At 41.0% G+C, this 24,856-nt stretch overlaps 3 protein-coding genes across 6 annotated transcripts in view; all 3 read left to right on the forward strand.

Moving 5' to 3' along the window:
• Nucleotides 1–3,332: 3,332 nt before the first annotated feature.
• Nucleotides 3,333–5,716, forward strand: LOC124116166 (serine protease inhibitor Cvsi-2-like). The gene is made up of 4 exons (XM_046477404.1): nt 3,333–3,449; nt 4,465–4,599; nt 4,943–5,051; nt 5,643–5,716. The coding sequence occupies exons 1-4, from the start codon at nt 3,407–3,409 to the stop codon at nt 5,647–5,649; spliced, it is 294 nt and encodes a 97-aa protein (XP_046333360.1). The 5' UTR covers nt 3,333–3,406; the 3' UTR covers nt 5,650–5,716.
• Nucleotides 5,717–7,392: 1,676 nt separating this feature from the next.
• Nucleotides 7,393–11,521, forward strand: LOC125384401 (TRIO and F-actin-binding protein-like). Its single transcript, XM_048403452.1, has 3 exons — nt 7,393–8,827; nt 10,277–10,283; nt 11,355–11,521. Exons 1-3 carry the CDS (start codon nt 7,393–7,395, stop codon nt 11,503–11,505), a joined length of 1,593 nt encoding a protein of 530 aa, XP_048259409.1. The 3' UTR covers nt 11,506–11,521.
• An 8,580-nt stretch (nt 11,522–20,101) lies between these two features.
• The window catches only part of LOC124116159 (regulator of G-protein signaling 7-like), a 142,776-nt gene continuing 138,021 nt past the window's right edge, over nt 20,102–24,856 (forward strand). For all 4 annotated transcript variants that reach the window (XM_046477391.2, XM_046477392.2, XM_046477393.2 and 1 more), the window contains exon 1: nt 20,102–21,252. In XM_046477391.2, coding sequence (XP_046333347.1) covers nt 21,130–21,252 — 123 coding nt within the window. In that variant the 5' untranslated portion in view covers nt 20,102–21,129. The remainder of the gene's footprint in view (nt 21,253–24,856) is intronic.

Here is a 24,856-nt window from a genome sequence, read left to right on the forward strand (position 1 = left end):
CAGTGTTGCCCAAATCTGCCTCAGGAGAAGACATCAGGGAACTTCTCCTTGAAAAGAAGAGAAAGGCAGAGGAAGAGAAACAGATGAAAGAAAGCAGAAAGCGAATGAGAGAGGAAATAAAGCTTAAACGAGAAGAAGAGAAAGCAGCCCGGAAAGCCCTAAGAGAAAAAGAACGGGAAGAAAAGCGTGTGCAAAAGAGAAGGCAAGAAGACGAGAAAAAGGCATACAAACTCTTAAAACAAATTGAAGAGAAACGAAAAGCAACACTAGACAGTGACGAAGATCTCTCTGAATCCGAGATTCCCTCCATGGATGACGACGAATACGACGACGACGACGATTTTTCCGATGATACCCTCCGGGATTTTTGTCACCTTTGTTTGGGTCGGGATTTGGCGGCAAATGATGACTGGGTGGGATGTCTTAATTGTACCAAATGGTTCCACAAGAATTGCCTGGGATACCAGACATTAACACATCAACAACTCGCCGACCTTCCCTTCACGTGTGACACTTGTAGCTGAGAGGAAAAAAAACCCGTTTCCCTGCAATGTGAATGTTATTGTTGGCACAGTTTGCTTTTTTTAAAGAAGTGAACTCAGTGTTCATTCACATTAAAATGTACAAAAAATGAACATATTTTTCATATTTTAACAGAAAAATGGAATATCCCTTTGACGCCCTTTTCCACGAGATTCATGCATACTCTGGACCACCTGGGTGGGGTATAAACACCAATGCTGTCAGCTATCACCATAGCACGAAACCCATCGCAATATTTTCGTCAATAACTGGGTAATATTAAATATGAAACTATATTCATTTGATGTACTGGTTTATTTCTATGAGTATACGTTTTTGGGAAATATATGACAACTATGAAGTACCAGGTTAATGATAGACTTTGCACCTAATTAACAACGGAAGATTATTCAGCGAATGTTGCCACATCTCATATTATATTTTCTTTCTTCATAGGTACCATGTGTATCATGTGAAGCCGTTACCATTTATGGCACTGAAGATGAATCGCGAACCAGAAAACATCTATGACGCAAACGCTCTCAAAAGTAGTATTCCCGATGAAGCTGACATACATTTCCGTAGTTTAGATCTGGAAGTCCGGCCCCCACCCAATAGACAGGTTTAACGGGACATACTTGGCCGTGTCGTCGACAGAGTTCCCTTACAGTTGTCAGGAGTACTCACGCCTTTGATGACGGAAGGTTGCGTTTTAAATGTGACACCGTTCTTTCCTGGTAGAATTACTCACAGCGGGCCTTTTAGGGGTGGGGGCCCAAAACTAGACTGTTTTTATTTATTGCGTATCAAGCCACAACGTCGTACTTTATTCAAAATAATAGAAAGACTGAATGAAACAGGATTCGATGGTGACAGCGTTTGGGTTTAGTGACTGAGAAGAAAACTAATGTCAGTATAAAAAAAACACATGTATCTGTGTACAGTGATGCCAAAATGAGAAGATAAGCCAATGAAGTTGTATTTATGTTGCTATTATTTTGATGTTCTCATTGACACAATGAAAAAAACACAATTGTAATTATGTCATATTCGGTTAAGACATTTTAAAAAAATTCTTAAAGTGTCCGGGTACTGCCGCAAGGGTGTCCGACTTCAACCGCAGGCGTCCGATTACCGAAGTAGTCGTCGAGTAAATATCATAAGAATTTGCTGAAACAAGCGCACGAACACAACCACTACCGAGTATAATCACCACAGCAGTTACCTCCCTTCACATATACGATGAAAGAAAGTCAATAGGTACTTTGGTTCAATTTGCATGCCGTTAGGAACGTTAAGTGTCCGAGTACTGCCCCACCCGCTCTATATCTTGCTGCCCATTATAAAGTTACAAGCCCGTCTGGTTTAACCTGCATTATAACCCTACGACAGGTTTATTCTCTTGTTGGTTGTCAAGTCTCTTCACAACATGTCAAATTAACACACTTTGTAGGTTTTCCCTCCTGAAGACCATCGGACATGGGTTTGCCATTGATACTTTTGTGTTGTTTCTTCAGAATGTACCTCGTTGGAAATATACAATGTATTTTGCATTTGAACACAATCTACATAACACACATTGCAGCGCTAACTTGAGTAAATGTGCGGAATGATTTTACTTCTATTTAAGTGGGATCGAACATGCAAACGTCGTACGTGTCGCCTATTGAGTGAACCATTAAGCTACAGAGACGCTGATAAACCGCAATTCTTTTAAAGAACCTCTTTTCCAGGTTCATGTACGCCAGCAAGGGATATTTAACGTCCGTTTCCTATAATGGTTCATAGATAGTGGAAACATAAAATTGATGATAAGTGTTGTTCAGATCTTTCTTTCGGATCATAAGTCAGATAATACATCCCCCTCTGGCTTTGTTGAGAAAGTCATCATAGGAGCGGAAACCCGAAGGCCGAAAGTTTTAACACAATAACTGTTTGTTGGACATTCCTTCCGCATTAGGCTGGGATGTAACACGAATACTGTTCAAAGCGGCGTTAAACCCAACTCACTCACTCACTTTCAGCATTTCAAAGGGATTTAGTGACAAAAAAGATGTCAAAAGACCCACGAGCATAATACAGAATAAATGGGTGGGGTAAGGTGAAATGGGATTTAATAATGCCTTCAGGAGTTTCACACTTACATAATGACGTGCATGCACACAAGGCAGGGTAACAACAAGTACCATTTTTGTGGTTTGACACAGTCGGGACCGATCCACCGACTTTCCGTTTTCTGCTAGACGATTGAGGATGTCACATTATTAATAGAAACCAGAGGCTGGATGTATGTTTATCATATGTTAATAATGGCTGATGATGTGAAATGACTTTGATGAATGTATTAGCCTTTATACAGATACGGACGGTGGCGATCCCATGGTGTCGTATGCTGTGTCGTAAGCGGTTACTATGTGGATTGGGTGGTCACGATGCCACTGTATCCTGGCGGCTTGGGACGTTGTTCATAATATTAATCATTGGTTTTGTCCATCCATCTTTGGAATCGAAACGTGATTTTCCGTGTGCCGAAAGAACGCTAATACTACTCTTAAAAAAACGAAAAAGGTGACCCAACGATGTGCGTCGGTGATACATTACAGTGAACATGTTATATGACCTCAAACATGAGGTCATAGCATAGTCCATCTGCTCAGGTGTCAACGACTGATTCAATCAAGGATTATTCACTAATGTGAATCACACACGATTGACGGCCTTAAAGGATATACCATACACAACATACCCTTTACACGAGCAAACTTAAAATATATTTTTTATCTATTTCTTTAAATACCACAATCTGATCTGGTATGATAAGACAGGGTCGCCTGGGGCATGCCACGGTGACGTCAGCTGACATAGTGGAGTTATCTCAACAGCCATGAAGTTCCTTGTGCTCGGTGTGTCTGTTATCCTCGCTTTTGGTAAGTAACTTAAGATTTTAGAAGTATGACTAAGTACAATTCATCCACATTGAATACCTTACACCCCAAAAAGTAAAACAATATGAACAATAAATTTCGTAATCTTGCGATTGCTCGTCACACCAAAGGCTCAGGTTCGATTCCCCATATGGTAAAAAAAGCTATCTGGTGTCTCCATCACTGGAACATTGAAAAAAGAACTAACTCACTCAATCATTCCCTCACCAAACAGGTATTCCACAGAAAAAAGAAATCCTTTGTTTCAATAAATCCCATTTGCTGTTTATATACTATAAGGTTTAAGTCAGTTGAATATCATTGCATTGGAACATCGGGATTTTCCTGTTCGAAGCATATAATTGTCACAGTAAAGTGTTTCAATTACGTGTTATGCCTAAAGGGCGACGTGTGTGGTATACGAAAGGTTTTCTTTATAATCACGATACTTGACCTCAACGTGACCTCTGTGTGAAAGTTGATGACGTGTAGACTTTATCAAGGTCTTCATGCGACAGATAACAAACACTGCAAAACAGGAAAGTAACCTGTCCTTTGATAAACGTGTATTTTATTGAAGAACCTGTTATATTCACGAACGAATTTGAATTTGCAATTAAATAAGCGTCAAGTCTGTATATCTAAGTGAAACCCGGATATCATCCACGAAAGTTTCGAAACATTTCGAAAATATTTTATATTATTAATAAATTGTAATATTGCAAAGAAACATATTTTTAAAGCAATTTCTTTACAGTAAGATATTACGGTGAAATTAAGAATCGAAGCGTTCAAAGTAAATATTTATTTCTCTTCTCCTATCGATCGACAGTGGAATATTTTTGTTGGGTTTTTTTTGGGGGGGGGGGTTTGAGGTACAAAAAAACCACAAACACACACATGCACGTCGCTATCTAAGTAAATAATTTTGAACACGACGTTAAACCTCATTTCACCTCGGACTAATCAATAAATGAGATCCCTTTTCATAAATACATATTTTGTCTTAATTTCCCAGGGGTCGTCAGCAGCGAACGGTGCAGCGGCAGTGACGCCAGCACCTGCTCCCGAGAGAAGTGCGACACCAACTACCAGCTATCATGCGTCAATGATGAGTGCACCTGCCTCGTCTCTGCTTGCTTCACCGGCCAACGTGAGGCGCTGTGCACACTACTGGACAGATACTCTTTTTTTACAATACGACGAAACCTCTTAACTCGAATCCATTGTCTCGATATATCGTTTGAGACAACGTTCCCCTATTTGACCCCTGTAGAATCGTTATTGGCTCTTTGATTCTTTTTTTCTCGGTACTACAGCATTGCTATTTGGCCGATATAATGCCGTTACAACGTTAAACTCACTCACTCACTCACTCACTCACTCACTCACTCACTCACTCACCCTCGGTGCTACGCGTAACTCTATGTGTGTTCAACTTCGAGTTAATGAAGTCTCTCTGATTCACTGGGTTACTTCTACTATGCATATTCCAGAATCGTGCCACGCCCACGTTGACCACTGCAACCATGCCGCCGCTGCTGTCGGATGTCGCTGTCAACACAGGTGGCACTGTTTAGACCACCGTTGTTACTGTGGAGGAAGGTGAGAATGTTGTCATGGCCCAGATATGAAGACGACATTTTTTTAAGGTCGCGGTAAGACAGCGTGATCTTAGTAGTTATACAGCTATAGACATCCCTATGAAGATCACAACCCAGCAGATCGCTTAACGGGCCACATTACTGGCTGAAATACTGAAATTGTAACTCACAAACTCATGCAATGAACGGATCTCCGATTAGAAATTGTGTAATAGTTTTACTTAACTGCGAAATAACAAGTAAATCTTGCCCAAACTCATAAAATGTACTTGTGATTTGAAATTCAGCTAATTGCAGCCTTACTGAAGTGCCCAATTTTCAAGTGTATTCTTTCTTTAACCCGGCAGTTTGTCAATATTTTATCCGATGCACATGCACCTCGAATACTGACGTATAATCGTAGGATTGTAGTCCTGAAAATCGTATTATTTGTAATATTTTTGTGAAGTAAATGTGCTTCCGTGTTCCCTGTTTGACACATAAAATAGCATGTTCAGATAACTAATGTACACCATTTTTGTCAAATTCAGTTGAAAATACATATTATACGTGCGCCTTGCTACACTTTATCTTTTTTAACTTTTGTTTGCAGTACTTAAACGAGGTCGCAGTTCATCACCAAATACATTTCTGTTGTTCAAGAGATAGAATAAAAGACGTTTTAGACACCATCTTATCATTATGCGTCAAGAGACGTTCAGTCCGTTGTGTTAATGTGTTCCGAAAGAGACAAGGAAAACATCCGTCACCACTCGCATATTTCCGTAAACTTCGGCTTGCCCCGGAGTGAGTGAGTATGGTTTTTCGCCGCTTTTAGCAATATTCCAGCAATATCACGGCGGGGGACACGAGAAAATGGGGCTTGCCCCGGAATGATAAGAGTTGGTCACGAAGGTCGAAAATTACTTAAGGCAAAGTTGGTTACACACAGACTAAGTGTAGTCTAAGGAGACACAATTCGCTGTGCAGAACATGCTGTGCTAGCCCTCGTGGGTCGGGAGGTTCGAATCTGCGATTCACCCTTTCGGTGAAACCAATGCTCCCGGGTTTAGAAAAGGTGGCAACCGTCTGTGCTCTCCTTTCCTTAAAACTAAAACGCCAATGTTCAATGGGGCGTTAAATCCAACTCAGCACAGTGTCGTGTCGATAGTGACGTCACAATATCCATGTCTCCCACATCATCGTGGGCGCTGGGATAGCCTAGTGGTTAAAGTGTTCACTTGTCACGTCGAAGACCCGAGTCCGACTCCCCACATGGGTACAACGAGTGAAGCCCCTTTCTGGTGTTCCCTGTCGTGATACTTGCTGGAATAGTGCTAAAAGCGCCGTAAAAGCGTACTCACTCACTCACTCCCCGATATCTGCCCTACATCCAACAGAATTTCTCTCATCCCGTTCGAGCTCACAACGAAACTATGGTAGCTTATAGGTCTAGGGTATTTATTTCAATAGAATGGAGGTATAATAAAATGGATAATGAAGGATGTGATTACATAACATCGGGACCTATCGTATAAGAAATACATCAACATTTTCAACGCGTCCCATCGACAAAGAAGCACCCATAAAATGTGTACTAAATCGCAATAATCACGTTTTGAAAATGAAATATGTTTCTGGTGAGTAAATTATATTCTACGCTGCGGTCAACAATATTCCACCTATATCACGGCTGTAAATAATCGACTCTGGACTGGGCGCTTCAGTTGTTGAAAGCACGACTAACGACATACACAAATAATTCACGCACTGTGACTAGCGATGCTCTGACCCTTAAAACAAGATTTGATTTAAATGATAAAGAACTGAAGCTGGACATTTGTACATTCTGCGTACTTGATGTTTTACGCCACACTCAGCAATATTCCAGCAAACGGACAGCGTTCTGTAAATAATAGGATTTGGAACGGACAATCCAGTGCACTGATCGACGCCATTGGGATACGATGACATGTATCGACGGGGGTATGCGATCAATGATACACCCCCCTCCCCCTTGAAGTGAGATGAGTGGTACCCCAAGGAGTGAGATGAGTGATACCCCTAGAAGAGAGATGCGTGATACCCCTAGAAGAGAGATGCGTGATACCCCTAGTAGTGAGATGAGTGATACCCCTAGAAGAGAGATGCGTGATACCCCTAGAAGAGAGATGCGTGATACCCCTAGTAGTGAGATGAGTGATACCCCTAGAAGAGAGATGCGTGATACCCCAAGGAGTGAGATGAGTGATACCCCTAGAAGAGAGATGCGTGATACCCCTAGAAGAGAGATGCGTGATACCCCTAGTAGTGAGATGAGTGATACCCCTAGAAGAGAGATGCGTGATACCCCTAGAAGAGAGATGCGTGATACCCCTAGTAGTGAGATGAGTGATACCCCTAGAAGAGAGATGCGTGATACCCCAAGGAGTGAGATGAGTGATACCCCTAGAAGAGAGATGCGTGATACCCCTAGAAGAGAGATGCGTGATACCCCTAGTAGTGAGATGAGTGATACCCCTAGAAGAGAGATGCGTGATACCCCTAGAAGAGAGATGCGTGATACCCCTAGTAGTGAGATGAGTGATACCCCTAGAAGAGAGATGCGTGATACCCCAAGGAGTGAGATGAGTGATACCCCTAGAAGAGAGATGCGTGATACCCCTAGAAGAGAGATGCGTGATACCCCTAGTAGTGAGATGAGTGATACCCCTAGAAGAGAGATGCGTGATACCCCTAGAAGAGAGATGCGTGATACCCCTAGTAGTGAGATGAGTGATACCCCTAGAAGAGAGATGCGTGATACCCCAAGGAGTGAGATGAGTGATACCCCTAGAAGAGAGATGCGTGATACCCCTAGAAGAGAGATGCGTGATACCCCTAGTAGTGAGATGAGTGATACCCCTAGAAGAGAGATGCGTGATACCCCTAGAAGAGAGATGCGTGATACCCCTAGTAGTGAGATGAGTGATACCCCTAGAAGAGAGATGCGTGATACCCCTAGAAGAGAGATGCGTGATACCCCTAGTAGTGAGATGAGTGATACCCCTAGAAGAGAGATGCGTGATACCCCAAGGAGTGAGATGAGTGATACCCCTAGAAGAGAGATGCGTGATACCCCTAGAAGAGAGATGCGTGATACCCCTAGTAGTGAGATGAGTGATACCCCTAGAAGAGAGATGCGTGATACCCCTAGAAGAGAGATGCGTGATACCCCTAGTAGTGAGATGAGTGATACCCCTAGAAGAGAGATGCGTGATACCCCAAGGAGTGAGATGAGTGATACCCCTAGAAGAGAGATGCGTGATACCCCTAGAAGAGAGATGCGTGATACCCCCAGTAGTGAGATGAGTGATACCCCTAGAAGAGAGATGCGTGATACCCCTGGAAGTGAGATGAGTGATACCTCTAGAAGTGAGATGAGTGATACCTCTAGAAGTGAGATGAGTGATACCTCTAGAAGTGAGATGAGTGATACCCCTAGAAGAGAGATGCGTGATACCCCTAGAAGAGAGATGCGTGATACCCCTAGTAGTGAGATGAGTGATACCCCTAGAAGAGAGATGCGTGATACCCCTGGAAGTGAGATGAGTGATACCTCTAGAAGTGAGATGAGTGATACCTCTAGAAGTGAGATGAGTGATACCTCTAGAAGTGAGATGAGTGATACCCCTAGAAGTGAGATGCGTGATACCCCTGGAAGTGAGATTTGTGATATCCCTGGAAGTGAGATGAGTGATACCTCTAGAAGTGAGATGCGTGATACCCCTAGAAGTGAGATGCGTGATACCTCTAGAAGTGAGATAAGTGATACCTCTAGAAGTGAGATGAGTGATACCTCTAGAAGTGAGATGAGTGATACCTCTAGAAGTGAAATGCGTGATACCCCTAGAAGTGAGATAAGTGTTAGAAGAGAGATGCGTGATACCCCAGAAGTGAGATGAGTGATAGAAGTGAGATGCGTGATACCCCTAGATGTGAGCTGCGTGATACCCCTGGATGTGAGATGCGTGATACCCCTGGGTGTGAGATGCGTGATAAAACTAGTAGTGAGATGAGTGACACCCCCTAGAAGTGAGATGAGTGATAGAAGTGAGATGCGTGATACTCCTAGATGTGAGATCAGTGATACCCCTAGAAGTGGTGAGGTGAGGTGAAATGGGGTTGCGTCTTATATAGCGACGTGCATGTACGTGTGTGTGTTTGTGTGGCTGCTTGTACTAGTCCGGACTGATGCCGATTTATAGTGCTAGCTCACTGAGTTACCATGCAACAGTTTAACATGAATACCCCACTCAGACACAGTGTGCTGACTCCGAGCCGACCAATCCTTGTTTTAACCCCTTAATGCCGAGCGCCAGACAGGGTATCAACAAGTACCATCTTTTAACGTCTTTTTGGTATGACGCGGTCGGGGATCAAACCCCGGACCTTCCGCTCTCCGGGCGGACGCTCTACCACTAGACCACAGAGGCAATCCCTAGAAGTGAGATGTGTGATACCCTTAGTGGTGAGATAAGTGATAACCCTCGTAGTATCAATCAATCAATCTTTATTGTATGAAAGGCCATTGGCCCATATACACATACAGATAAACAATATCGTTTACAGCTGTACAGCTTATTATATAATTATTGGATAACTAATATGATGCTTGACATGTAATAGAGGTATTGTAATAACAGTGGTAATAACCACAGTGGCAGCAGTAGTATAAAATACAAAAGGAATGGAATAGCATAGCACGACATTCAATACAAAATAATCTATCAGTAATATACTCATCATGTCATGAAAATTTGACAATTTAAATGTATATGCATTTCTAGTAGAAACAAACAGACAAAAATGAAATGTAGATACTCCTGATCTAGATGCGAAAGTTTCAAAACAACTATTTTTTTCTGGACATATCGGATTCACTAAGTAATTTACTACGCACTCGTAGACTTTGATAGATGTATTGTAATATCTTAGTTAATTTTTGACTAGGGATACCATTAAAAGATACTATTTTGTTCATGGAATAGTGGTTCTTAGTGATATCAGGCATATATTTCAATCTTAGGTTGTCGTAAATTGGACATATAAACAAAAAGTGTAATTCGTTTTCAATATGGTTTTCGCAGAATGGACAAAAACGCATATCCTTAGGAATAGAGGAGAAGCGACCCCTGTTGCACATCAAATCATTTAACCCTAGCCTAAGTTTGATAAATGTGTCTCTAATTTTTCTCTCTGTTATAGTATGCAGGTAAACCTCTGGTGTTAGACAATATTTAAAGGTATTATAGACGTCGTAGCGTGTACTGTTATCTAGTGACGACCTCCAGTTTTGAGTAAACATATCAATTGCTACCTGCTTAAAAGAGCTAAGAAAATACATTTTGTCTCCAACGCTTTGATTTAGCCAAACATATCCAAATCCGTGAGAGAAGAGTAAATGCTTAATGTTTGATGCCCAGGTTACGTAACCAACACTATCACGATAGACAAGCATTTCGTAGCATTTTCTTGGGATTCGTTCTCGCGACATCTCTGTTATTTTGAGCCAGTATCTGAGTAAACGTAAATATGAACAAATATATAACGGGTATCTACCACATTCGCCATAGACCATATGATTTGGAGCTGATTTAGAAACATTTAGAAATCTTTTACATGCAGTTAAGTGTACCTTTTCAATATTGTAATAGGTTTCAAAACCCCAGACCTCTGATCCATATAATAAGATTGGTTGAATTTGAGCATCAAACATTTTGAAGAAAATAGTAGGTGAGATAACACGCAATTTATCTAGGACAACAAATAGATTTATTAGGGCCTTTTTTGCTCGTAGGGCGAGATCGTTAACTAGATGTTTAAGATTAAGGTTAAACGGTAAAACAACACCGAGGTATTTATACATGTTTGTAACATTTATAGGGTGGTTATTGAAGAACCATTTATCTCTCGATGCAAGAGGACCGCCTCTCCTAAATACGATAATATTAGTTTTTTCCAAGTTAACAGATAGCTTCCATGTAACAGTGTAACTGTATCGTATATCAATTTGGTTTCTGGAGTCCGATAATAGAGTCAGAGACTAGAATCACGTCATCGGCAAAAAGTAATATAAGTAATTCATAAAGGTCAGGGTATAATTGCACTCCGTGTTTACCGTTTTGTTGAACATCGAAGGAAAGCTCATTAATGAAGAATGAAAATAGGAGAGGACTCAAGATACAACCTTGTTTAACTCCCATGGGGCAGTCAAAATAATCGGTGACTCCACTATTATGTCGTACACAAGATTTTACATTTGCATACATTGATTTTAAAATAGTAAACATTTTCCCACCAACACCAGCTGCCCTAAGACAATCCCAAAGTTTACATCGGTCAACAGTGTCGAAAGCTTTTTTAAAATCTACAAACGCAATATAGAGTTTTCGTTTTCGGCATCCGAGATATCTCTGAACAATAGCATAAAGTGAGAAAATATTATCAGCAGGTGAATATAATTTTCTAAAGCCAGCTTGAGTTGGTGGGATTTTGTCAAAAACATTAGCCCGGGTAGTAAGACGATTGTTTAGAATTATAGCAAACAGTTTACCTAAGATTCTTGTTAGAGAAATTGCTCTATAGTTATCGGGGTTGGTCACGTCTCCCTTTTTAAATACAGGCACAATGACAGATCTAGTAAGATGAGTGACACCCCTTGAAATGAGATGAGTGATACCCCTTGAAGTGAGATGAGTGATACCCCTAAAAGTGAGATGAGTGATACCCCTTGAATTGAGATGAGTGATACCCCTTGAAGTGAGATGAGTGCTACCCCTTGAAGTGAGAAGGGTAATACCCCTTGAAGTGAGATGATTGATACCCCTTGAAGTGAGATGAGTGATACCCCTTGAAGTGAAATGAGTGCTACCCCTTGAAGTGAGAAGGGTAATACCCCTAGAAGTGAGATGAGTGATACCCCCTTAAAGTGAGATGCGTGATAGAAGTGAGATGAGTGATACCCCTAGAAGTGAGATGGGTGATACCCCCTAGAAGTGAGATGCGTGATAGAAGTGAGATGAGTGATACCCCTAGAAGTGAGATGGGTGACACCCCTTGAAGTGAGATGAGTGACACCCCTTGAAGTAAGATGAGTGATACCCCCTAGAAGTGAGATGCGTGATAGAAGTGAGATGAGTGATACCCCTTGAAGTGAGATGGGTGATACCCCTTAAAGTGAGATGAGTGCTACCCCTTGAAGTGAGAAGGGTATTACCCCTAGAAGTGAGATGAGTGATACCCCTAGAAGTGAGATGAGTGATACCCTAGAAGTGAGATGGTTGATACCCGTTGAAGTGAGATGAGTGATACCCTTAGAAGTGAGATGAGTGATAGAAGTGAGATGAGTGATACCCCTAGAAGTGAGATGAGTGATACCCCCTAGTAGTGAGATGCGTGATAGAAGTGAGATAAGTGATACCCCTTGAAGTGAGATGAGTGATACCCCTTGAAGTGAGAAGGGTAATACCCCTAGAAGTGAGATGAGTGATACCCCCTAGTAGTGAGATGCGTGATAGAAGTGAGATAAGTGTTACCCCTAGAAGTGAGATGAGTGATACCCCCTAGAAGTGAGATGAGTGATACCCCTAGAAGTGAGATGAGTGATACCCCCTAGAAGTGAGATGGGTGATAGAAGTGAGATAAGTGATACCCCTTGAAGTGAGATGAGTGATACCCCTTGAAGTGAGAAGGGTAATACCCCTAGAAGTGAGATGAGTGATACCCCCTTAACGTGAGATGCGTGATAGAAGTGAGATGAGTGATACCCCTAGAAGTGAGATGGGTGATACCCCCTAGAAGTGAGATGCGTGATAGAAGTGAGATGAGTGATACCCCTAGAAGTGAGATGGGTGACACCCCTTGAAGTGAGATGAGTGACACCCCTTGAAGTAAGATGAGTGATACCCCCTAGAAGTGAGATGCGTGATAGAAGTGAGATGAGTGATACCCCTTGAAGTGAGATGGGTGATACCCCTTAAAGTGAGATGAGTGCTACCCCTTGAAGTGAGAAGGGTAATACCCCTAGAATTGAGATGAGTGATACCCCTAGAAGTGAGACGAGTGATACCCTAGAAGTGAGATGAGTGATAGAAGTGAGATGAGTGATACCCCTAGAAGTGAGATGAGTGATACCCCCTAGTAGTGAGATGCGTGATAGAAGTGAGATAAGTGTTACCCCTAGAAGTGAGATGAGTGATACCCCCTAGAAGTGAGATGAGTGATACCCCTAGAAGTGAGATGAGTGATACCCCCTAGAAGTGAGATGCGTGATAGAAGTGAGATAAGTGATACCCCTTGAAGTGAGATGAGTGATACCCCTTGAAGTGAGATGGGTGATACCCCTAGAAGTGAGATGGGTGATACCCCCTAGAAGTGAGATGCGTGATAGAAGAGAGATGAGTGATACCCCTTGAAGTGAGATGAGTGATACCCCCTAGAAGTGAGATGAGTGATACCCCCTAGAAGTGAGATGCGTGATAGAAGTGAGATAAGTGATACCCCTTGATGTAAGATGAGTGACACCCCTAGAAGTGAGATGAGTGACAGCCCTTGAAGTAAGATGAGAGATACCTGTAGAAGTGAGATGAGTGATACCCCCTAAAAGTGAGATGCGTGATAGAAGTGAGATGAGTGATACCCCTAGAAGTGAGATGCGTGATACCCCCTAGAAGTGAGATGCGTGATAAAAGTGAGATATGTGATACCCCTTGAAGTGAGATGAGTGATACCCCTTGAAGTGAGATGAGTAACACCCCTTGAAGTGAGATGAGTGACAGCCCTTGAAGTAAGATGAGTGATACCCCTTGAAGTGAGATGAGTGATACCCTAGAAGAGAGATGAGCGATACCCCTAGAAGTGAAATAAGTGATACCCTAGAAGAGAGATGAGTGATACTCCTAGAAGTGGGATGAGTGATACCCCTAGAAGTGAGATGAGTGATACCCTTGAAGAGAGATGAGTGATACCCCTAGTAGTGAGATGAGTGACACCCCTTGAAGTGAGATGAGTGACAGCCCTTGAAGTAAGATGAGTGATACCCTAGAAGTGAGATGTGTGATACCCCTAGAAGTGAGATAAGTGATACCCTACTAGAGAGATGAGTGATACCCCTTGAAGTGAGATGGGTGATACCCCTAGAAGTGAGATGAGTGACACCCCTTGAAGTAAGATTAGTGATACCTGTAGAAGTGAGATGAGTGATACCCCCTTAAAGTGAGATGCGTGATAGAAGTGAGATGAGTGATACCCCTAGAAGTGAGATGCGTGATACCCCCTAGAAGTGAGATGCGTGATAGAAGGGAGATGAGTGATACCCCTAGAAGTGAGATGGGTGACACCCCTTGAAGTGAGATGAGTGACACCCCTTGAAGTAAGATGAGTGATACCCCCTAGAAGTGAGATGCGTGATAGAAGTGAGATGGGTGACACCCCTTGAAGTGAGATAAGTGACACCTCTTGAAGTGAGATGAGTGACACCCCTTGAAGTGAGATGAGTGACACCCCTTGAAGTGAGATGGGTGATACCCCTAGAAGTGAGATGTGTGATACCCCTTGAAGTGAGATTGGTGATACCTCTAGGAGTGAGATGAGTGATACCCCTAGAAGTGAGATAAGGGATACCCTAGAAGAGAGATGCGTGATACCCCTGGAAGTGAGATGGGTGATACCCCTAGAAGTGAGATGAGTGACACCCCTTGAAGGGAGATGAGTGATACCCCTAGAAGTGAGATGAGTGATACCCCCTAAAAGGGAGCTGCGTGATAGAAGTGAGATGAGTGATACCCCTAGAAGTGAGATGGGTGATACCCCCTAGAAGTGAGATGCGTGATACCCCTAGAAGTGAGATGAGTGATACCCCTAGAAGTGAGATGGGTGATACCCGTTGAAGTGAGATGAGTGACACCCCTTGAAGTGAGATGAGTGACACCCCTTTGAAGTGGGGATGAGTGATACCCCTAGAAGTGATATGAGTGATACCCTAGAAGTGAGATGAGTGATACCCCTAGAAGTGAGATGGTTGATACCCCTAGAAGTGATTTGATTGATACCCTAGAAGTGAGATGAGTGATACCTGTAGAAGTGAGATAAGTGATACCCCTAGAAGTGAGATGAGTGACATCCCCTAGAAGTGAGATAAGTGAATGAAGTGAGATGAGTGATACCCCTAGAAGTGAGATAAGTGATACCCTAGAAGTGAGATGAGTGATACCCCTAGAAGTGAGATGAGTGACACCCCTTGAAGTGAGATGAGTGATACCCCTAGAAGTGAGATAAGGGATACCCTAGAAGAGAGATGCGTGATACCCCTGGAAGTGAGATGGGTGATACCCCTAGAAGTGAGATGAGTGACACCCCTTGAAGTGAGATGAGTGATACCTGTAGAAGTGAGATGAGTGATACCCCTCGAAGTGAGATGAGTGATACCCCCTAAAAGGGAGATGCGTGATAGAAGTGAGATGAGTGATACCCCTAGAAGTGAGATGGGTGACACCCCTTGAAGTGAGATGAGTGACACCCCTTGAAGTGAGATGAGTGATACCCTAGAAGTGAGATGAGTGATACCCCTAGAAGTGAGATGAGTGATACCCCTAGAAGTGAGATAAGTGATACCTGTAGAAGTGAGATAAGTGATACCCCCTAGAATTGAGATGGGTGACATCCCCTAGAAGTGAGATAAGTGAATGAAGAGAGATGAGTGATACCCCTAGAAGTGAGATAAGTGATACCCTAGAAGTGAGATGAGTGATACCCCTAAAAGTGAGATGAGTGATACCCCTAGAAGTGAGATGAGTGATACCCCTAGAAGTGAGATAAGTGATACCCCCTAGAAGTGAGATGGGTGATACCCCTAGAAGTGAGATAAGTTGTACCCTAGAAGTGAGATGAGTGATACCCCCTAGTATTGAGATGGGTGATACCCCTAGTATTGAGGTGAGTGATACCCCTAGAAGTGAGATGAGTGACATCCCCTAGAAGTGAGATAAGTGATACCCTAGAAGTGAGATGAGTGATACCCCTAGAAGTGAGATGAGTGATACCCCTAGAAGTGAGATAAGTGATACCCCCTAGAAGTGAGATGGGTGATACCCCTAGAAGTGAGATAAGTTGTACCCTAGAAGTGAGATGAGTGATACCCCCTAGTATTGAGATGGGTGATACCCCTAGTATTGAGGTGAGTGATACCCCTAGAAGTGAGATGAGTGACATCCCCTAGAAGTGAGATAAGTGATACCCTAGAAGTGAGATGAGTGATACCCCTAGAAGTGAGATAAGTTGTTCCCCTAGAAGTGAGATGAGTGATACCCCTGGAAGTGAGAAGATTCAAATGTGCGTACACTCATGTTGTGCAGATGTAGACGGTAGCGGTGTACAATGAAGGGCCGTCTTGTTGACATGCAATGTAGTTTTTATATCACATATTAACCGGCGAATAACTAGGATGGAATCAACACGTCGAGACACCGGCACTGACAAATATATAAACGACTACTTTAAGGTAACAGACAAGACATTCTATAATTGTATCCGCTTAAGTACATCACAAATACGTCAATTCACAATTACCATCTTCCCGAGGCAAGGGAGTTAACTGACTAGAAAAGTCCAGTTTCAACTCCTTTGCCTCTGGAAGATGACAATAACAGAAACAATGATTCCTTCTGTCAGAACCATGGACCATAATAAGGGAAAATCTGGTATTCGAACCCATACCAGCAAATCAGGACACAGCTAAGGGCCGCTTGAAGAGACGACCAAAATAGTCATTGCTTATTACTTCTGGTAAGAACGTTTATAACGGAAAATATATGCATAAAAAATATATACATTGAAAGAGTTTATCATAAGGAAAAAAACTAGTGTGTGGGTGATATTTACAACACATTATGATGTGTAAAAACAAGAGTTTTAAAACTACTTTCAACCTCATAAATTCATATAAATATATATGATTGCTTAATTAATTACTTGTTTATCTGAACGATTTCACTTTGGGTGGGGGTGTCGGAAATTTTGTTATAAAAAAATTACAAATACATTACACATAGTCGCCGTAAAATCCTCCACAGATTTGGTATAATCCCTAAAGTAGATACATGTAGGAGGAAAAGAATACCCGCTATGAATTCAATCAACAAAAATGTCTTAAGGCCCATAACTGATTTTGACCTTTGATAAACCAACAATGTTATTTGTATATTTACATATCGCCTTAATTGCGTCTGCTACAACTGGCTTCATATCTGCTACAGTTGGCTTCATGATTGATGATGTATAATGAAATAACGTGGTGGGAGTTCGGCTCCTTGCAGCACACCATTAACAGAGTGAGTTTAACGCCGCTTTGAATAGTATTTAGTAACCTGGAACATTAGTTATTCTATAGTTCAAAGGCAACGCTACTCGCATTAATATTATGTCGCATTTTAGGCCAAGTGTCGGTATTGGCATTTATTTGTTTACGCATTGATTTCATGTTTTGCAGCATTCACTTTTATTTTCTTACTGCATTTGTTGGCTTTATTATTGATGATGTGTAATGAAATAGCCTGGCACTACAAGGGATCCTAATCAGGATTCAAACTCACGCCCAACGGATCCTAGCACGGGTGATATTGATGGCGTAGCTCCTTTTAGCGAATCGCAGCACTTCATGGATCACTGAACACAGATTGAAGGATGGTTTCGCTTGACAACACCAATACTCATCAATAGAAATACTATTCAGTGGCACAGACAGATAGAATGTGATTTACAAAGAAGAAATCAATTAACGCTCTGTAAAAATACACCACAGCTTGTATTTGGAAGACTGATACATTTACACAAGAAAACGTATGAAAATGGAGTAAAAATGAGTGAATGAGTTTGGGTTTACATCACTGTCCTGAACTTCCAAGTCGGGGACACTAGAACTGGGCTTCAGGATTTATATACTTTGTCGGGAATTAACCACAGGTTCTCGACGTGGCCACCTTAGGATCCACGACGGTAAAAGAAGAAAACTCATTCATCTTTCGTCCTGATCAGCACAGTGCCTGTGCTCGTGGTAAACGTTATGTCGAATTTCGACATTTCGAATATGCGTGTGAAGTGTGGGATGGGCGTAATATAGAATTATCAACTCAGTTAGAAAATCTCCAATTAGAAGCTGCCAGAGTAGTTACTGGGCTCCCAAAGTATACTTCGCACACACATCTGTATTATGAAACAAGGTGGGAAACGTTAATAGAACGAAGAAGGAAACGCAAGCTATGTTTGTTCTACAAAATACAAAGTAATATTGCCCCAACTTACCTTAAAGACATTGTACCAACCACTGTAGGTTCAAATATATCGGGGCGGTCGGGTAGCCTAGTGGTTAAAGCGTTCGCTCGTCACGCCGAAGACCCGGGTTCGATTCCCGACATGGGTACAATGTGTGAAGCCCATTTCTGGTGTCCCCCGCCGTGATATTGCTCGAATATTGCTAAAAGCGGCGTAAAATCATACTCACTCACTCAAATATATCATATAATTTAAGAAATTCAGACAATATTGAGATTCCATATACTAGATTAAAACACTCAACGTGTTCTTTTATTCCATCAACTGTAAGGTTATGGAACACTATTCCTGCAGCAGGTAGAAATTGTACATCTACATCCGAATTCAAGACATACATACAAAAAGAGCAAGTCATTGCACCTCCATATTTTTCCTATGGTGTTAGAAAGTTGAATATTTATCATACTCGATACTTCGATTACATGAAAAGCCAGTTAAATTATGATTTATACAGAATAGAGATAAAATGTTATCCAATATGTCAATGTGGTGATCCATGTGAAAACGCATATCATTATTGATTAAAGTGTCCATTGTACGTCCACCAAAGAAAAACTATGTTAATAATAATTCGGGACATTTTACAGAACGCCGTGAACAAAAATGCTAAATTAGATTTAAATTTGATGTTAAACGGAAATGAATGTTTGTCCATTATCGAAAATCAACACATCTTTATAGCAGTGCAAATGTTTATAAGTCATACAAAGAGATTTGGGTAACACTTTAATGTACATATACTAGTCTCTCTCTTTTGTACATTTCTTGTTATCTTTACACTCATCTTCTTTTCTGTTTTCCTTGTATATGATTTACTGTACAAGCTTTGTAAATACCATGGAGAGGGAGTCCTAAGTTGGATAACTTGTTCCCAATCCACTTCAATCTGAATAAAATATGTTTAAATCAAACGTTATGTTTCTAGGTTTGTCAGCACCATATCCGTACTCGTGGGTTTCACCGAAGTGGTAAACGTCCGAGACCTGCATCACTTCGGGCTTTCCTCCCACATTAAGCTGTCACGCCGCGATGTAACTGGAATACTGAGTTAAACTCAACTCACTCACTCACTCACTCACTAAGACCCGTTGACACGCTGCGATATAACTGAAATACTGTTCAACGTGGCGTTAAAACAAAACTAACTCACTCATAACATGCCGCATGTTTTACTCGGAGGATTCTCACATGAAGCCACTCCCCAGTCAGACGGAATTGTATGAAAGGGTGAAATAGAGCGGTGTTCATATCCTGTAATATTACCTTGATATAATAAAATAGAAATCCAAAGAATTTTTTATTCAATGATCATGGCATAACGGTAAACCCCGTGATCTATTGCTGGCATTCAAGCCCCTCCCTACAGGGTAATAAACCGCGTGACCCATCGCAGCAACCTACACCGCGATCACCTCCCGTGGTACCTCTCTCTGAAACATGGAACCCCTCGCGGTTCTCATTCCTCGCCAGCCTCTATTAGCACCGGGAGGCTAATTAATTGTGTTATTTAAATATAGACCAGAGTCGAGCACTTAGCACGTGGGAAACATGTGCCGCTTGCATTATGGGAGATCACTGTTGTTAACTTAGGCGCGGCTGTTAGGATCGATAATATTTCAGTTGCTTCCCATTTGTTTACGAGTTTAGTTCAGTTTTCTGACTATAGGCGGCGATTCTAGCCTGGGGAACCAATCAGCTGTTGAATAATCGATTGGCGCTAATTGTATTCAATATGGAGGTCGGTACTGACTATTTGTCATATGTCAGATCAGCACTGCTAGTGTTTCTTCGGTATTAGTTCATATCTGAACATGCTCTTCTCGCAAATTGATTGATAGCAAGAAATTCGAAGCATTCCTCAAAAGAGGTACAGCGTAATGTCGTGGTAATTTATCCAGGGCTTGTGTTGGAAACACGACCGTGAATGTTCAAGCCGCCGTGGCTAGGAGCAGAGAGAGAGAGAGAGAGAGGGGAGATCCATCTCAAGGCTCATGGTCAGGATATTTTACTAAGATGTCGGTACCGGGGTTGAAGATGCGCTCGGATTGAAGTGGGTGAAGCCAACTGGGTAGTCTTTGTGTTTCAAGTGTGGACATTGTGCTGGGCCATTTCCCGAGGGCGCAGAGACCGCTGTCAAGAATATGTGATGGTATAAGAACACTGGTGCAAGATTCCTTGCCAGGCGTCAAAAATCTTTGCGCCCAAAAGTGTCTAGATTTTTATTACGCACCATGCCGAACAGTTTGAAGGAATTAGAGGTGGAATGGCGTTGCTAAATATCTAATTAACTCTATTTGATGTTCAAAGCGAATCTGTCGAGCGAAAGCAGGCACGGTTTCAGCGATAGGGACAGGAGAACCGTTCGTTCCATGGTACCAGTGCACGGGATGTAATATTCGAAAAGCAAGCATTGATTTTCTAGGATTTTCGCCCTCCTCAAAGTCTTTAAACAGCGGGCAGATCTACATGGACAGAGTGTGTTTCTGAGGAATCAAATTTTAACGGATGGAATGGGGTATGGGTGAAAACACATGCCGGTAGAACGCATGGCTAGATCCATGCATGGGATTGTATATTGATTGGGACTGTGAATTGGTCGATTGGCACATGTCTTGGTTGTTGTTCGAGAGGAGGGTTCGCTCGCCTTGTTGTCGCCGGTTTTCTGTTAAGGGAGGGTTACGCCTTCAGACACAGATTTCAAAGGCTGTTAAAGAAATTAACTCGTGATTGTAATGATGGCCCACCGAAACAGCACGAAGCGGTCGGAATCCCTGCCGAACACTTTACCAGGTGCAATGTTTGGAAACGGACAACACAGTGCCGAGGATAACCCGAACTACTTGGTGTATAAGAAGGTTAGTAATCTCATAGACCGTTATAGTCCGTTTCTTATAATCACCGCTTCCTCATTTCAGTATCACTTGTAGAAAGACCGTTTTTAGGCACCTGTTGCAGGAACCAAAGACATTCGTTTTGAGTTTCACTTATACCTCTCTTTAAGGACATTTTTTTACCATTATATTTTTGGTACCAATGTTATTCTTTGTTTCAAAGAATGGAATCATTTGTTTTGTCCAGAAAATATAGTGCAAGGAGATGTGTCAGAAATGTTTATTGTTTTCATATGATTTTGCTTATTCAGCAGTTTGTGACAGTTATATGTGGTATTTTGTAGTGGCATTATATGGTTTGCATATGTTCCCATATTGTTTATAGTTAAATATTTGAGTTAGAAAATGTCTTTTATTTTGAAATACATGTTTTCATAAATTCAGTTCTGACTACTATCCATGAATGACTCAATCCACAATGAAACTCTTTATAATGTGTGTAGAAAAGCAGGTACTTTGTATAGAAGGACCCAGAAATGGGTGGGGGTGTTTGGGTTTTTTAAGCCCCATGGTAAAAAGAACCTGGCTTATTAAGGGACACAACTCCACAGCAAATACCTTAGATGGCTGGGACAACCCTACCCTCAAATCAAATTTCACTATAGCTTCTTTGTGCACACATGTAAAAGGTGTCATCACAAATTACAAACCAAATGAGACCTGATTAAAAAAAGAAGATGTGGCCATTTGTTAACATATTAGAGTATACTGAAAAAATCGTGCATAAGACAATGTTACACATTTCTTTTTATGTACTGGGTGATTAAAATAGAACTGACACTTGACCATGTTGACCACAGTGGTATGGTCATAATGTTCTCACGAGGCTTCTTGGTAAAGGCTACAAGAAATAGAAGACACTGACAGCTGCTATATTTCTCTTTAGGAACCTCTTGAGTTCTGTAATGAGATGAGGATGGTTGAAGCACAAGAGAGTGATTTTATTGCCCCATGCTCATGTTTACATGGTTTATATGACTGGCCTTCGCCCACGCTGCAAGGGAAGGTGGCAGAGTTGACATGGTGGCAGGTTATAACCAAGTGGAATAAGGCAGCACTTCAAATGCTTCTGTCAATAATTGTGTTGATGGGTGACTATGGTGACCCTATGGAATACCCCTAGAATGCACAGGTGTCTGTTAATCAAGTACCTGGTTTGATTCCCTTCATATGAGGTTTACCTGTACCAATCCTGATTCTTCAGGTTTACAATGATAAGACCTTTTCTGTTATTTCGATTTAATTTTTGAAAAATATTTTCTTTTTAATATATAATGTTAAATATTGAATGAAGTATTTATTATACACTTATTATGTTCGATATTTATTTTTGAAATTTTTAGTTTCTTTATTTTGTGGAACATTTGAAATGAAATGAAGAGGAATACTTATCACAATTTTATATGATTTACAATTTGGTATGACAGTTTATTAAAATCTAAGTCAGACCAAGATAAAGTAACACATGATAACGAATACACTATTCTTGACAATCACTCAATCATTTTCATGGCCTGATACTCTATTGTTGACAACTGCTCCATTGTGGGTGTGGTATGATATATTCTTGACAACTGATCCAGTATTGGCCTGGTCTAATACTATATTCTTATGAAATGCTCCAATATTGTCTTGGTCTAAGACTAATCTTGACAACTGCTCCATTGTAAACCTGGTTTTATACTATATTCTTGACAACTGCTCCAATATTGGCCTATTCTAATACTATAGTCGTCACAATTGTTCCAATATTGGCCTGGTATTATACTGTGTTCTTAACAACAGCTCCAATATTGGCCTGTTCTAGTACTACATTATCGACAACTGCCTTTTGAAAGTCTACATTCTTGACAACTTGTCAATTTGGGTCTAGTTGGAGTAAGGCTGCGCTATCTGAAGACATGACCTCCAATTCTGAGAACTAGATATAATTTTCAATGTCAAGTTGTAGGTTTGTTATCATTTTGAATTGGGGCAGTCGTGCAGCATAGTGGTTAAAGAGTTTACAATGAAGCTTCCTATTCTCATTTTTTTGTAATAAAGAATGTTTGAGTGTGGATGTGGACTTAAGGTCCACTGATATAGATCACCAATGTAGCTCAGTTCACAAAATTCTGGAGAAACAAAATAAGATTAGCCTTGTGTAACTAAAGTGATCTGGGCACTGCAATTGTAGTAAGTCTTTGTTAAATAGTGAGTGAATGAGTATGGTTTTCATCGCTTTTAGCAATATTCCAGCAATATCACAGCGGGGGACACCACAAATGGGCTTCACACATTGTACCCATATCGGGAATCGAACCCAGGTCTTCAGTGTGATGAGCAAACGCTTTAACCACTAGGCTACCCGACTGCCCCTCTTTGTTAAAGTGTGGGAGTTGAAAGGGTCCCAGCTGTTGCATTGTTTCTGGGTCATTAGCCCCCCAAAAACCATATGACAATATTTTCTGATTACTATGGGTTTCCTTGTTACAATTTTTAAACCAGGACCATCATTGTTCATTGTCACCCTGACCAAAAATTAGTAGTATTCTGGGTATCTGGATATAAAATCATAAGGATAAATGAATTTTGAATTGGGTAAAATAAAAAAAATAAAAATGTCTGTGCTTCCTATTGTGCCAATTCAAATGGTTACTTTGCATCCTATAATTAATTACTTTGAAGTTTTTGTATTACTAAAATCAGTTAACAGACTTGATGTGAATTTTTTTTTATATATTTTGTACACTTTTGTGAATATTTTGGCTCGTGGTTCCCTGAATTAAGGAAAATAGCCATTAGAAAAGTAATCCTGGTAATAGACTTAAATATGGTTAAGGATTTTCAAGTCATTGAATCCTCTGCATTTCATGATGGTACAAAGAACCTGTTTCCCTTTCCTTGAGGTATGTGAGTGTATTCTAGAAAACATTTTTATAATTTTTATTTTTATTGCATTTTTGTAGCACATGGTTACATTTTACATGTTTAAGTTTAAACTTGACATTAGATAGTAAATACGTTGTGACACAATGACCAGAATTTATAAATTTGTCATTTTGAGAGGACATAGTATTGCAGAGTTCCGGAGCCGAAAATTTGGTATGAGCTGACTGGATTCATGCTTGAATATGATATATTGATAAGAATAAGAATGACATTTTGGGCATCATTATTTCTGTGACAAAGATCAAGAAGAACTTATTGCCTGGAAAATTTAAGTTTTAATTCAATTCTATTTTGAAACCAACTTTGAAGTTCTTGCCAAAGAAATGTTACCTTGCTACAACTGTAAACAGGTGTGAAGCAGTTTCTTTAGAATCTGATAGCTACAAGTATTGTGATCCACATATCCCATTTTAGAGAGTCTAAAAAGTATTCAAAAACATTCTGTGGAAAGAATTCAGATCCATTTGATATGACAAAAGCATCACATGAGATTCTATTGTTGGTTGTTGTGGCTTGTTAGCACAGTACATTCCGAATCTGATAGTTTTGTGTTAAAAGGAAATATGCACTTAGCATGTTTATTGTATGACAAAGATCTTGTTAATGTTTATATACTAAAATGTTTCTGTTATTTTGC

This window comes from Haliotis rufescens, unplaced genomic scaffold, assembly GCF_023055435.1.
Source record: "Haliotis rufescens isolate VD_foot unplaced genomic scaffold, xgHalRufe1.0.p SCAF_3, whole genome shotgun sequence".
Taxonomy (NCBI): Eukaryota; Metazoa; Mollusca; class Gastropoda; order Lepetellida; family Haliotidae; genus Haliotis; species Haliotis rufescens.

Coding starts and splice junctions, on each gene's coding strand:
- LOC124116166 (XM_046477404.1), top strand. CDS start 3,407: ATGAAGTTCCTTGTGCTCGGTGTGTCTGTTATCCTCGCTTTTG. Junction 3,450..4,464: donor GTCTGTTATCCTCGCTTTTG/GTAAGTAACTTA, acceptor TTAATTTCCCAG/GGGTCGTCAGCAGCGAACGG. Junction 4,600..4,942: donor TGCTTGCTTCACCGGCCAAC/GTGAGGCGCTGT, acceptor TGCATATTCCAG/AATCGTGCCACGCCCACGTT.
- LOC125384401 (XM_048403452.1), top strand. CDS start 7,393: ATGCGTGATACCCCTAGTAGTGAGATGAGTGATACCCCTAGAAGAGAG.